Here is a 15767-nt window from a genome sequence, read left to right on the forward strand (position 1 = left end):
AAGTTCCGCTTTCAGGGCCAGTTCACACCACATGCGGTCCAGTGCGGGGTTTTTTTTTTTTTTTTTTTTGTTTTTTTGGTTTTTTTCTGCATCAAAAAATGCACTGGTTAAAAATTGGTTATATGGTTTGCAATGGCATAGTTCACACCAGTGCAGTCAGCTCCAGTTCCAGAAAAAAAGTAGAATATGCTGCATTTTTCATGCACTGGACTATACTAGAATGTATTGAAGCGAATAAAAAAATGCACTGGAATGCATCAAAAAACGCACTGGACCCCAGTACGGTGAAAAAAAGTATCTGGAATGCACCCAGAAACTCCTCAAAACTTGCCAAAAAATGTGCCTTCAGAAACTCATGCGGAATGGTTCTGGAGTGCGTTTTTGTGGTGTGATCCAGCCTTTGGTCCTCCGGGCAGGTCATTTCATTCGGGGGGGGGGGTTCTGACAGGTACACATTCTCACATAACCTGCAGGACCATTCAGAAAGCACAGGGCGGCACGCACATGCGCAGTGGGCAGCCGAAAGCGGCATAGCCGGCCGCTCATAGTTGGATGGCGGCACGGGGAACCCTGAAGGATAGGGAAGAACTAGCCCTGGTAAGGACGGCGCTGGATCCCTGGACAGGTAAGTGTTCTTTATTAAGTCAGCATTTTGTTTTTTTGTTTTTTCTCTCTCCAGAGTGAACCTTCTCTTTAACCACTTCAGCCCCAGAAGGATGTTCCACCCAGAAATTGAACTTCTGCTGATCCGGTTTCTGCAGCTGTAGCTGCTGACTTTTTAAATTTTTTTTTTTCTTTTTTTTTTTATTTGCAGACGGAGCTCCGCTTTAATGACCAGGCCATTTTTTGGCAATACGGCACTGCGTTACTTTAACTGACAATTGCGCGGTAGTGCAACTCTGTACCCAAATAAAATTTGTGTCCTCCCCCCACATAGACCTTTCTTTTGGTGGTAATTGATCACCTACAAGAAAAACAGAAATGGAAGGCGTGCACACCTAGTGCATTACCAAAGATAATTTAATAATAAAAATGTTTTATATAAAAGTGGGTACTGACAAAATGCCAAAACTGACAAAAGGCCATAAAAACAATGCATGGACATGTACAGAACACGGGGTACAGCTAACACGGTTCGGGGGGGGGGCGCACCCCATTCCTCAGAGCTAGGCCTACCCCATCTGAGCATCCACCCAGTTTTGGATACCATTATATACCTTTCACAGCACCATTTTATTTAATATCTGTTACTCCACACCTTGGAAGACCGATTTAATGCTGGAAGTGACTGTGGTTTTATTGTAATTGATCACCTGTGCGTTTTTATTTTTTGCGCTATAAACAAAGAATACTGTCAATTTTGAAGAAAAAAAACATTATTTTTTTACTTTCTGCTATAAAATACATATCCAATTAAAAAAAGCAAATGCATTCCTCATTTTAGGCCAATATGTATTCTTCTACATAATTTTGGTAAACAAAAAAAATCCCAATAAGTGTATATTGATTGGTTTGCGCAAAAGTTATACCGTCTACAAACTGAGATTTATGGTATTTTTTATGTATTTATTTTTTTTACTAGTAATGACGGCGATCACCTATTTATTTTTTTTTGGACTGCAGCAGACAAATCGGACACTAATTAGTACGATCACGTCGAAAGCGGTATTTTTCGGATCGTGTGTAGGGGCCATAAGTGACAATTTTGACCATTTTTTTTGGAACCAGTGACATGTATTACAGTGCTAAAAATATGCACTGTTTCTGTATTGACACTGCAGACAAGGGGTTAACATCGGGGGGGCAATCAAAAGGTTAACTGTCCCGTGGGGGTTGCTCTGACTGGGCGAAGACAGACACCTGTGTTCCTGCTTAGCAGGAACGCAAGATCTCTATCTTCTCCCCTGTCAGAACGGCAATCTCCCTTGTTTACATAGGCAGATCGCTGTTCTGCCTCTCATGGGAATGATCGCAGGTGGCCGCTGGACCCGCTGATTGAAGTGTCCCCCAGTGGCTATTGCACAAAATGACGTACAGGTACGTGATTTCACGCAGTAGCGCTGACCTGCCGCAGTAAGTATGAAGTAGGCGGACGGCAAGTGATTAAAATAGCTGTAGACTTTGTTTCTCAACTATATGTTACTACAACTATATACTTTTAATTAGAGGTCGACCGATATGGGTTTTTCTCTGGCCGATGCCGATGCCGATATTTACAAATCGCGGTGGCCGATGGCCGATATGTGATGCCGATTTTTTTGGGCCGATATATTAGGCCGATTTTTTTTTTTTTACCTTCATCTCATAAAATCTAACAGTTAGACCCCTTTCACAATGGGGCGTTTTTCAGGCGCTTTTGGGCTAAAAATAGCACCTGTAAAGTGCCTGTCAAACGGCTCCCCTGCAGTCTCAGTGTGAAAGCCCGAGTGCTTTTACACTGAGGCGATGCGCTGGCAGGATATTAAAAAAAGTCCTGCAAGCAGCATCTTTGGAGCAGTGTATACCACCACTCCTGCCCATTGAAATGAATGCGCACCGCTGTCGAATCGCCTGCAAAGCGTTTCGGCAGCAGCGCTGCATTTAACCCCTTCCTCGGCCGCTAGCTGGGTTATAAGCGACCTGCTAGCAGCTGAATAGCGCCGCTAAAATGACGGTAAAGAGCTGCTAAAACTAGCAGTCTTTTACCGTCAATGCATGCCCGCTCCAGTGTGAAAGCAACCTTCAGTGATACGGAAATTTTTTTACATTTAAACATTTATTAAACAAAACAAACCTCCAATCAGTTCACTTGTATGTAGAATTTAGATTAAAAAATTATAAAAAAAACCTCTCTTAAATATTAAATACACAAAAACAGGTAATCAAAACTTCTAGATGAAAAAAAATGGGCTAACTTTACTGCTTAGTTTTTTTTAAAATTTATTAGTGCATTTTTTTTTTTTAAATTACATTTGAAAGACCGCTGAGCAAATACCGTGTGACATAAAATATTGCAACAACCGCTATTTTATTCCCTAGGGTCTCTGCTAAAAAAAATATATATAATGTTTGGGGGTTCCAAGTGATTTTCTAGCAGAAAATACTGGATTTTTACTTGTAAGCAACAAATGTCAGAAAAGATTTAGTCTTTAAATGGTTAAACTGAGAACTTCTACACACAGAATTTAGTTAATTCAGAAGTGTAAACATTGTATCCTTCAGGTTCTTTTTATCAGATTTGGCAGGCTGCCCAGAGAGGGGGAGAAGTCGCTTCACACAGACAACTTACACTGACTTCTATTACAGAAGTCTTTTGCAAGTCGCGCTGAAGCTATATCGGCTTTTTTATCAGCACAATCGGCCTATGCCGATTAAGTAAAAAACACCAAATATCGGCCGATATATCGGCCGGCCGATATATCGGTCGACCTCTACTTTTAATGCAACCCATCTCTTATAATTGTGGTGTATATTATGCTACAGTAACAGTTACAGTTTTTGTAGAAAAACAAACTGCTGCATTCATCTAGCCATCAATTTTCCCATATCCCCCCCCTGCCTCACACCCCAAAACATCAGTGAGCCACCACCATGCTTCACAGTGGGGATGGTATTCTTGTCGCTATAGGCCTTGTTGACCCCTCTCCAAACATAGCGCTTATGCTTGTGACCATAAAGCTCTATTTTGGTCTCGTCACACCAGATTACAGTATGCCAGAAGCTGGGAGGCGTGTCAGGGTGTTGGGCATATTGTAACCGGGCATTTTTGTGGCATTGGTGCAGTAAAGGCTTTTTTCTGGCAACTTCACCATGCAGGTAATTTTTGTTCAAGTTCAACAATCTCCTGAGGTTACCTATGGGTTTTTCTTTTGTATGCTGAACAATTCTTCTGGCAGTTATGGCTGCAATCTTTCTTCCTCTACCTGTCCTTGGCTTGGTATCAAGAGGTCTGCTGAAGTCCCTTTTCACGTTCGTGCCATGCAGGAAACCCTGCAATTCCGTGCCAATTCCTGTATCGCACCTGAATTTTACACTGACATCTGCGAACTGCTGGGGGGGTGTTAATGACATCCCCAAATCTGATCACAGTGCGAGCTGTAAAATGGTGCAGGAATCTGGTCGCATGGGTGTGAACACCCATGCCATTCGATTCTAGTGCGGACCAAAAAAACAAGGTCCTGCACCATATTGGTGCGATTACAATGCGATTTCAGCCATACAGTTTGTAGGGCTGAATTTACATCGCGTGTGATCCGTACAGTAATACAGTGTGAATCGCATGCTATGTCTGATCGCACAAATGTGAACCCAGCCTAAGTGATTGAACAGTACTGACTGGCATATTCAAGGCTTTGGGTATCTATTTTATTTTTATATTTTTTTATAGCGAACCAAATCCACAAGGGAACTGGGGGAGAAAACAATGGGACTTTGCGATACCAAAAGAATGTATGGCACATATATTAATTTTATTATTTATATTTATTATTGATTGAAAAATGTTAAGTGACCCCTATAAAAATACAAATAAGGGAAGATATATAAAATTATCGAACACTTTGAGCATAGAGAAACTTCAAAAAGCATGGTAATGGTCCTGATTGCAACACGACACGTTTTGGCCCTTGGGGTCTTCCTCAGGGAGACTTGAGTAGCAAATCGGGAAGATCTCTAGAGTGTGTGTGTGTATATGTATGTGTATATATATATATATATATATATATATATATATATATATATATATATATATATATATATATATATATATATGTATGTGTGTGTATATATATATATATATATATATATATATATATATATATAAATTTTTTCATTCTCGCACACACCTGTATACAGTACGCTAATAAGATAGACTTGCATAGTTGTGATTTTCTACAGAAAAAAACATATTGTATAATGCTGTAGGTCCACAAAAAAGGAGGAAACAAACGGGCGTGTGAAACAAGCACAAACCTTTTTATATCCTTTTTTTTTTTTTTCCATCTTTTAAAGTTCCATTACCTTGTTACACAGGTCTTTTAACAGTTCTGTTCTGCTCCCCATGGCTCAGTATCTAGCCTGCTCAGTGCATCCACGTGAGCGTTAACAAACTCCTTTATACACAGACACTAATTGCAATTTAAAAAGCCACAGATGTGGGAAATTAACCTTTTTATTGCCATTGTAACGTGTGTGTGTCTGTAAGGCCAGACGTTCCAGGGGATGGAAAATTTTGATCAGGGCCATTTGGGTGAATTTGTTATGATTTAAAAAGGAGCCAAACAACTATGTGATTAAGAAATGGCTTCATATGATCACTAGCCTTGAATAAATGACAGTTTTATAGCACAATCTGTCATATTTTTAATTATAATGCCAAAATGTCACGATTTCTGCCAGGGTATGCCAACTTCTGAGCACAACTGACTTGGTATAGTTTAAAGATGCCCCGAAATTTCGGCGGCCAAAAATGTTGTTTTTGGCATTTTGCTGATAAAGAAAATGGTGCAGAAAATGCATGCGATTTTTATTCTAATTTTCTCTAAACCTCTTCGAGGACAGCCCATGAGACCTAGAGCTCCTCCTGGTGAACACAGGAAACACATTAACCCCCACCAGATAAAAGGGCGGTCCTCCAGGCCCCATGTCAGTATTGGTGTTTCCTCCAGACGGTTGGGTGGGTGTTTAACATGTTTCCTGGAACTGGTTCCCCTAGGTCTCATGAGAATGGCTCCTGTGGCGTTTTGGGGTGGTATTCCTACCACCTTCTTAGGTCCCAGAGCGGCAAATCCACCAGGGGAGTAGGCTTGTGGCTGCCTTCTCTGTGCATGGAGAAGGGCAATGCCAGCACTGCGGTGTACGTCGGAGCTCCGGTCAGCATGGCTGGAGTGTGCAGGGGAAGAGAGGAAGCCGCATGTGTGAAGGGGCAGAACTTATGCGTTCCAGGCTGGCCCACAGGAAGTACCCGGCAGGGTCACTTCCGGGGCGTGTGACGTCATCAGTGAGCGCTGGAGACGCTAGTTCCTCTCTAAACGACGTGAACAGAAAAGCTGGTGTTTAAAAGAGTAAAACCCGGCAGAAGCTGTGGACCACTACAGGGGCAGGATGGACTCCTCTGCGATACCTGCACAGGCAGCGGAAGCGCGGCCCTAACACCAGCACCTTGCATGTAAGCCTGAAGTGTATTTTACTTGCACATCCTGTGAGTGCTCTCCCCCTTGTAACCAGTAGGGACTAGATGAAGGGGGCACTTTTTTTCTTTCCTGCTGCACGGGGTGTTATGGAGTGTGCGTGTCGTAAAATTCATTGGGGTCATTTGTCTGACTCAGGACAAGGCCCAAGCGCAGCCACCAAAAAGTAAATGTGCGGTTTGCGGAAACAAATTGTATAGACAGCCTATTAAAGGATGACCCCATAGTCTCAAAATGCTGACTTCTGTTAGAGATGAGCTTACGTCTACGTTTAGCTTGTTTAAAACTCTGATAAGATTCAAGTCCCCTCAGAGGGTCCATCTCCAGTTAGGACTTCAGCCGGTCCTAGAGCTCCACAGCAGAATGCAGAGACTGAAGACTGATCCTGAATCCAGATCTGCCCAGTCTTCTCTGGAAGAATCGGGGTCAGATACGGGGCCCAGGGATAAAGAATCCGCAAGGGGCTCGAGGTATAAGTTATCATTGGAAGATGTAGATGACATTAAAGGCCATCTATACGACCCTTGATATAGAAAAGGAGAAGGTACAATTGTCTAAACATGACCTTATGTACAAAGGTTTGCATAAGAAAAAGGCTAGAGTTTTTCCCGTGCATCGTTCCCTTCTTGATACTATCAAGCTGGAGTGAGAAAACCTTTCTTTTCCGGTAACCTTAAAGTGGTAGTAAAGACCTCTGTTTAAAAGAAAAAAAAAAGTCATACTTGCCTCCACTGCGCAGCTCGTTTTGCACAGAGTGGCCTGAACCTGCTCTTCTGGGGTCCCCGGCGGCTTTCGCGGCTCCTCCCCACATCAGATAACCCCCTAGGAGAAGCACTTCCCCGAGGGGGGTTACCTTGTGGGCGTGCTCCGAGTCCAACATTTGGCGTCCATAGATGCCGAATGCAAGACTAGGCCTTGGTGCTCGCATCATTGGATTTGATTGACAGCAGCTGAAGCCAGTGGCAGCACTGCTATCAATCTATCCAATCAAGAGCCGAGAGACAGGGTGTCCCTGTGGGTGAAGTTTGAGTGCTCAGGTAAGTAAAATGGGGGGGGGGGGGGGGGGGGGGGGGGGGGGGGCTGGGGGTCCGGTGGGCAGGTCACTGACACATAAAAAAAGTAACACAGGTGCATTCTTGCTGCATTTTCAATGCATTTCAATGGGGAGGTGTGTTTTTGGTGCAAGTTTTTTTTTTTTTTTGACCAAAAATGCAGCAAGCAAGATTTTTAACACCACAACGGACCAGTGTGATGACATACATAGTATTTAAAGGGATACATTTTTCTTGAGCTTTTCTTGCGCTAAAGTTGCCGATAATGGTCAAAAATAAGTTCCTATTTAAATTCATGATATTTAAAAAGTTGCATGTAATAAATATATATATATATATATATATATATATATATATATATATATATATATATATATATATATATATATATATATATATATATATATATATATATATATTATCACACACACACACACACACACACACACACTTTTATTTCTTTTTTTTTTTTTTTAACTCCTTTTCGGTTTCGGCACCGAAAATTTCATTCGGTGCACCTCCTAGTATAGTTATTTCCTGTGTCGTTTTTGATTGCCTTACCTTGTAATGACTGGCATGTTGTAGCTACAGTTTGTGTTATGGCTGATCGGTTTCCCTATGTCCATGGTATTTGTTCACCTAGGTAAGGGGTCTTCAAACTATGGCCCTCCATTTGTTCAGGAATTACAATTCCCATCATGCATAGTCATGTCTGTGAATGTCAGTTTTACAGCTCCTCATGGGATGTGTAGTTCCACAACAGCTGTAGGGCCGTAGTCTGAGGATCCCTGACCTAGGTTGTCCATTTTTGGCTAAAGGGAAAGGCAACTTTTTTCCAGGGAATGCCTAGATCTTTTTAGTGTTGTATTACAAATGTGGAGAAAACGCAACTTTTTTTTTTTTTTTTTTTTTTCTCTTTCCACTTTTTGCTTGTGTTTATCAGATCTACTTACTGCACCAGTGCTAGACACAGAGGATTGTGGGATATGTAGTTTCTTTACAGGAAGTGTCACTTCTTAGACTACAGACAGGTTGTTAACCAAAGCAGTGCCAAGCTGCATGCCCTAAAATAAGTATGGGTTTTTGACAACATACTTGCCTAGGTGAATGTAGCGTCTTCCCCCGCTGGCCTCGAAGACAGAACTGAGTGATCAAACACTGCCAATCGCTCAGTTCTCAGTGCTATGTGAAAAGAGAGCTGGTGACTGTCAATCACCTCTGTCTGCTCTATTGGTAACTACTTACATGGAAGTATGCCTCCTATTGTGGGAGGTAGGGGGTAAGGTTTTCAGGACCCAAGATGGGTAAATGTGAGTGTGTGCAGGAAATCTGCCCAAAATTCAATGTATATCTTATGCGGGTGAAAAACACAAGGGGGTGGGTAGGAAGGTTTATAATACCTTTAATGTAGGTTTGGTTGCACTCATCTCTGCTGCTTGTGTATGTGTCTGTAGCAGACTCGGATTAGGAGCAGTTTTGGAAAACGCTGGTGGCATGTCCCCTTGCAGATACATTTCCATGTTAAACTGATGTGGACATATAAAGAATGCAGTGATTTATTTTTTTTGAGACTTTATTGTTAAGTGTTAATTTCATTGCAGATTTCCGAGGAACTGCTGAAGGAGCGAGACAAACAGGCGAAATGGAACAGCATCCCTCTGCTTTTACACAAATTATATGAGGGCAGTCACCCCAACAGTGACTTTTCCCAATGCCAGGGAATCTTGAAGGTAAGGTTTTTTTTTTTTGGTTTTTTCCTCTGTCATAAATCTTAGAAAAAAAAATTGTATATATGATTCCTTCCTATACTGTAAGTTTAGCGTTTGGTTAAAGTGGAACTATGGTCAAAGGAACAAAGTGACCTATAGGCCTCATTCACACGGACGTACTTATGCATACATCCATGAGAAGGGCTGCCTATGCATCTCGTGCAGGCACAGATGTTCCATGCTTCCATGCATATGCGTGCTGACAGTCCTATTTATGTGTATTGTGATGCAGCAGCTGCAAGGACACAGCTGCTGGTCACAATTTTAATAGCCATAGAGGGACAGTTCCCCGAAAGCACACTGTCTGCGGGGACACGCGCCTGCTCAGCTGTCATATTGGGACAAGCAGCTGCTGCGTAACCAATAGACACGAATTTGACTTCCTGCACGTGGATGCATGGAAAACTTGTGCATCCGTTGCTGGGGTGCAGTCATAGACATGTAACAATAAACGAAGGACCTCTGCGCTACTATCCAATGGCACATGGATAGTACATGGACATGCACATAGACATGGCCGTGTGAATGAGGGCGCAAGTTTTAGAACAATAATACTTAATTTTTTTTTTTCTTAGCTCACCCATTCGTTTTCAGCTTCATTCACCAGGGTGGCATTGCTGTGCGCTCTGAAGTACAATCACTGCAGTGTTCTGCAGTGTCCTATTGTGGAGATTTCTCTTCACTTCCTGTCCCATAGACACAAAGGAAATGAGGAAATCCCCTGCAGATTAACTGCTTCCCGCCCACCCACCACAGTTGTACTGCAGCAAGGTGTCAGGATGTGTGTACTGCGAATTGCCATCGTTGTACGTCAGCTTGTTTAAGTGATACAGCGTGCGTGCCGCAGGAGTGGACCCGTGATCGCGGTGTACAGAGGCAGAACGGGGATCTGCCTAATGTAAACAAGCGGATCCCACTTCTGACGGGACATGTTAGAGATCACTGGGAACAGAAGATCTCTATCGTGTCCCTGGCAGCCCATCCCCCCTACAGTTTTAACATGCTGAGGGAACAGTTAATCCCTTCCCTTCCAGTGTCATTTATACAGTGATCGCTGCATTTTCATAGCGCTAATCCAAGTAGTAATGTCACTGGTCCCCAAAAAGTGTCCTTTAGTGTCAGATTTGTCCACCACAATGTCGGTCCCGCTAAAAATCACAGATCGCCACCATTGCCAGTAAAAACAATACAAAAAATAAGTTCCTAAATCTATCCCATAGTTTTTAGACATGATAATTTTTGTGCAAACCAATCAATATACGCCTATTGTGTATTTTTTCCATATCTATCTATCTATCTATCTATCTATCTATCTATCTATCTATCTATCTATCTAAACTGCAGAGGTGATCAAATACCACCAAAAGAAAGCTCTATCTGTGGGTAAATAAAAGGACATCAATTTTGTTTGGGTACAGCGTCACACGACCACGCAATTGTCAGTTTAAGCAGTGCAGTGTGGTATCTCAAAAAATGGCCTGGTCAGGAAGTGGGTAAATCCCGGTCCTTAGCTGGTTAAAGTAATTCCTTGGGGACCCCCAAGCCACCAGAACAAGTGTCCCCATTGGTGGATTTCCCCTCTAGTACTTTACTGGGGACAGCCTAAAATGTGGGCTTTTCTTTTACTTTCACTTTTAATGATAGTAAACAGAACAAATAGAGAGGATAAATATCCCTAACGGGGACACAGACAGCAATAAAAACTGACAAGCAATCTAATCCCTCTGCACTCTGTCCAAAACTTAAAAAAAAAAAAAAAGCTTTTGCAATAATACTACTTGAATGGCTTAAAAAAAAAAAAAAAAGATTCAGACATTATCGTATTCAGTTATTATAGCTGTGCATGTTTTGCGTTTACTTTTTTATTAAGGTCTCTTTCACACTGTCCCATTGCAAAAATGCAGGTAGCAGGACTTTTAACCGCTTCAACGCAACTGAAATAAATGGACCAGTGTGAAGAGTTCTATAGGATTTAAAGGGATGCACTTTTTTTTGCATTTTTTTTTTTTCCCTCCACTGATCAGTGTTAAGGGGCCTTTAGTGCAAGGCTTGGCAAATTTGCTTGGAATCTAGGAGCCTGCTTAAAGTTATGAGGCAGGTGTGTGTTTGTGGTTTTTTTTTTTTTTTTTTTTTTTTTTTTTGTTTTGTTTTTGTTTTGTTTTTTTTTTGCTAACCTTACCATTTGAACATGTAACATGTTCCCGAAGGTGAAATTATCAGTTAACCCTTTCACAACCAGCCATTTTTACACACGTTTTAAAAAAATTATTTAGGTTTTGAAGATTATATAAACCCTCCAAACAGTTATATATTTTCTGAAAGCAGACACCATAGAGCAGGGAGGGGTCTCCAAACTATGGCCCTCCAGTTGTTCAGGAACTACAATTCCCATCATGCCTAGTCATGTCTGTGAGTGTCAGGGTTTTACAATGCCATGTGGGATGTGTAGTTCCGCAACAGCTGGAGGGCCATAGTTTGGAGATCCCTGCCCTAGAGAATAGAATAGTGGTAGTTACATTTTTTTTATGTCAAACTATATTACCGCAAAGGTCTAGGAAACACAAAATTTCAGTAAAAGAACGCATTAAAAGTTCATTTTAGGGGGCACAAAAACGCAATGAATTTCCTAATTAAAATTTTTTTTTGGGTAAAATATAAAAGCCTAGGTTGCACCGAGTAAACCCAACATGTCAAACCTTAACCACTTAAGCCTCAGACCATTTGGCTGGCCAAAGACCAGAGCACTTTTTGCGATTCGGCACTGCGTCGCTTTAACTGACAATTGCGCGGTCGTGTGATGTGGCTCCCAAACAAAGTTGACGTCCTTTTTTTTCCACACAAATTAGGGCTGGGAGATTTTCTTAAAAAAAAACTCGATTCACGATTCGAATCGAGTTTTTTTTTTTTTTTTGTTTGTTTTTTTGGAAACCGCGCCGGTCCTGAGGCGCTGCGGGCATGAGCTTTTAGGCGAGGCCGCGGCGTCCAGCCTCGCTCACCTAAAAACTCCTTGCCTGCAGCTCTTCAGGCCCGGCGCGGTGTCCGCGCCGTTCCGGAGGCGCTGCGAGCATGAGTTTTTAGGCGAGGCCGCGGCTTCAGCCTAGTCCGCGGTGTCCGGCCGTAGCCGCGGACTAGGCCGAAGCCGTGGCCTCGCCTAAAAACTCATGCTCGCAGCGCCTCGGGACCGGCGCGGTGGAAAAAAGAAAATCTAAAAAAATCTATTTGCTTAAATTTTGAATCGATTTGACCTCTCAACTCGATTCAAGATTTAAATCGATTTTTTTCCCAGTCCTACCACAAATAGAGCTTTCCATTGGTGATATCTGCGGTTTTTATTTTTTGCGCTATAAACAAAAATAAAGCAACAATTTTTGAAAAAAACGCATTATTTTTTACTTTTTGCTATAATAAATATCCCCAAAAAATATATATATAAAAAAAAAAAATTTTCCTCAGTTTAGGCTGATACGTATTCGGCTACATATTTTTGGTAAACAAAATTCGCAATAAGCGTTTATTGGCTTGCGCAAAAGTTATAGCGTCTACAAAATAGGGGTTAGTTTTATGGCATTTCTATTAATTTTTTTTTTACTAGTAATGGCGGCGATCGGCGCTCTCCCCCCCCCCCCCCCCGACTGCGACATCGGACAATTTTGACACATTTTTGGGACCCTTGTCATTTTTACAGCGATCAGCACTATAAAATCGAACTGATTACTGTAAAAATGACACTGGCAGTGAAGGGGTTAACGACAAGCTATGATCAGTGTCATTAGGCAGAATGGGGAGTTGCTTGTTGACATTACCATCTCCCCATCATTCCTCTCCGTGAGACAATCGCGGGTATCCCCACGAACATAGAGTCTGCGGGACCCACGATCCTACTCACGGCAGGATCACGCGCGCCCTGGCGGCACGCACGCGACGGCAAGTTCAAAGGGACATACAGGTACGTCCATTTGCCCAGCCGTGCCATTCTGCCAACGTAGATGTACATGCAGCGGTCGGCAAGTGGTTAAACATGTCGGTACCCTATATTTTCCATAGCTGGAGCTTTAAAGGCCCCCTATAGGTCATCAGTTTAGCCTTGCGAAGGAGGTCTGGTGCTACAATTGCTGCTTTCATTCCAGCGTGCGTGGGGATATGTAATGTGTTTTGTTTTTTTTTTGTTTTTTTGTTTTGTTTTTTTGGGGGGGGGGGGATGATTTTATGTATTTGGGTGTAACCTTAATTTTTTACATTTATAGAAATGTATATTGGGGGGTCACAGGTTCTCTTTAATTCAGTGCTCCACTGAATGCAATGCAAGTCGCATCGCATTGCATTCTTTCTCAGCCCCGATGGCCAGTGAAACTGTGAACGGGGACCCGGAAGAGACGTTGCATGTCCCGGGTCAACAACTAGAAGGGGAGGAGATCGGACAGCCCAGCGGCAGCTTGGGCGCCGGGAGGAAACTTGCAGGCGCCTGGGATTTGTCAAGCCACGCCTTAGTGTTAACGCTACTTTGTGTTAGAATGGGTAGACCTGTGGTTTGACTATTACTTCCACCTGACTACTTTTTTTGACAGCACATGATGTCTCCCGGGTGTAAAGTGTGCACAGGATATCAAAGAGCAATGCAAAGACCTACAGAGTCCTGTTAATTCTGCCAGACGCACTCAGGAGTCAGCAGGTAGTTTAAGTGGCTTGCGGCCCGCCATTTTGCACAGCAGCAACTGTCAGACCTCAGGGAGGTTGCCCAGCAGCAAGGTCATCCACCAATTAATAACTTTAGTAACCAAGGGAGTGAATGATTTTTGCTGTATCTGTATTTATGCCCCAAGTGTCATCATGGCATTTTTGGCTCCTCTGTTTTTGTTGCATACCAAAAACATTTGCATCCCTATAGATCCTTTTAAGTGAAGTTTGTATGTAACTGGCACTCACAACATTATTGACCCACTGCTTGTACAACTTTGTGTCTGGTTTACTTTTGCAGCTATGTAGAAAGCCTTTTGTTTAAGACTTGGCTGATCGCAGATTTGATCACCAGCTGCAGTCTGCAAGACATAAAGCTTCTCTGTATTTTCTCTCCATCTCCCTCCATTAGGAAATTTCTCCTCTGCTTTCTATGGAAGCGATGGCGATTGTGACAGATGACAAGAAATCTAACCCTGAATTCCCATACCCCAACACCTACACTTTTGACTTATTTGGAGGCGTTGATGTAAGTTTATTGTTTTCAATTACTGATTCTGTGTATTGCATGCTTTTTTGCTACAGTATATAACCAAATGTTTGGACACCTGATCAACAAACTAGCAAGAGAACACAGGTACCAAGGCACTGAATCAGTAAAAGTACCCTAATTTATTAGGACAAATAAATCCACACTTTTTCGCATCTGATTCACATAATAAGTGAATCAGACTGGCTTTCATTGGAGCCGGTTCACACATGTCTGGGACGACCGGTGTCTGTTTCTACAAAGGGTCTTGTGTGATGTTTTTTGGGTCCAGTTTAGGTGCGAAATCAAGTAAAAATTTGCGCCTGAATTGGTGAACGAAACTGCACCGTATTCTGGACAAGTGTGAATCCAGCCTTATGTTTGGGCAAGGAGAAATCGAACAATCCAACACAGAAACCAAAGACCTGCAGGGATCGATGAACCGGGTAATGGAGAGACGTTCCCTCCAGATGACATGCTGAAAAGCGGCGTCTGATGCCGGCCTGCCTCTAACGCTCGAAGCTGAACCAATGCCGTGAATGGAAAGGGGGTGGGCAGATGTCTCTGGGCTCTGCCCCTTTTTCAAAGACTGTGCGTTGAATGTAAAATGTCAGCTTTATAGCGTCAAACTGAGTGTCAGTTGTTACCCCCTCTTTTCAGCTACAACAGTCTCCACTCTTCTGCAAAGGCTTTTTACAGGAGTGTGTCTGAGCATTTATTCCATTCAGCTGAAAGATTTGTGAGGTCAGGTGATGATGGACGAGAAGATGTGACTCCCCATCCGGGCACATCAGCCTTATCAAACCACGTGTTTATGGAACTTGCTTTGTGAACAGGGGCGCAGTCTTGCTGGAACAGAAAAGGACCTTCCCCCAAACTTTTCCCACAAGGTTGGAAGCACACAGTTGTTTAAAATATCTTTGTATGGTGTAGCATTAACAGTATTCTTTACTGAAAATGTCTAAACTCAGTCCTTTGTGCAGTCATGTTGGAACAGGAAGGGTCCATCCCACAAAGTTTGTAGCATGAAATTGTCCAAAATGTCTTGGTATGCTGACGCCCTAAATGTTCCCTTCACTGGAACTAAGGGGCCAAGCTTAACCCCTGCAAAACAACCCCACACCATAATCCCCCTCCCCACTCCACCAAATGATTTGGACCAGTGCACAAAGCAAGGTCCAGAAAAACAAGGATGAGCGAGTTTGGGGTGGAGGAACTTGACTGGCTTGCACAGAGTCCTGACCTCAACCCAATAGAACACCTTTGGGATGAATTTTAGCGGAGACTGTGAGCCAGACCTTCCTGTCCAACATCAGTGCCTGACCTCACAAATGCGCTTCTGGAAGAATGGTCAAAAATTCCCATAGACACACTCCTAAACCTTGTGGACAGCCTTCCCAGAAGAGGTGAAGATTTTATAGCTGCAAAGGGTGGGCCAACTCAATATTGAACCCTACGGACTAAGACACCATTAAAGTTCATGTGAGTGTAAAGGCAGGCGTCCTAATACTTTTGACAATATAGTGTGTGTAAACCCATACACTTCTTCCTTCCTTTTTTTTTTTTTTTTTTTTTT

General features: G+C 42.6%; 1 protein-coding gene across 1 annotated transcript in view; it reads left to right on the plus strand.

Moving 5' to 3' along the window:
- TRPC4AP (transient receptor potential cation channel subfamily C member 4 associated protein) overlaps positions 1–15767 on the plus strand; it is an 87558-nt gene that overhangs the window by 4087 nt on the left and 67704 nt on the right. The window contains exons 2-3 of the mRNA XM_073606590.1: positions 8821–8949; positions 14075–14191. Coding sequence (XP_073462691.1) covers positions 8821–8949; positions 14075–14191 — 246 coding nt within the window. The remainder of the gene's footprint in view (positions 1–8820; positions 8950–14074; positions 14192–15767) is intronic.

This window comes from Aquarana catesbeiana, linkage group LG12 (genome assembly GCF_042186555.1).
Source record: "Aquarana catesbeiana isolate 2022-GZ linkage group LG12, ASM4218655v1, whole genome shotgun sequence".
Classification (NCBI taxonomy): Eukaryota; Metazoa; Chordata; class Amphibia; order Anura; family Ranidae; genus Aquarana; species Aquarana catesbeiana.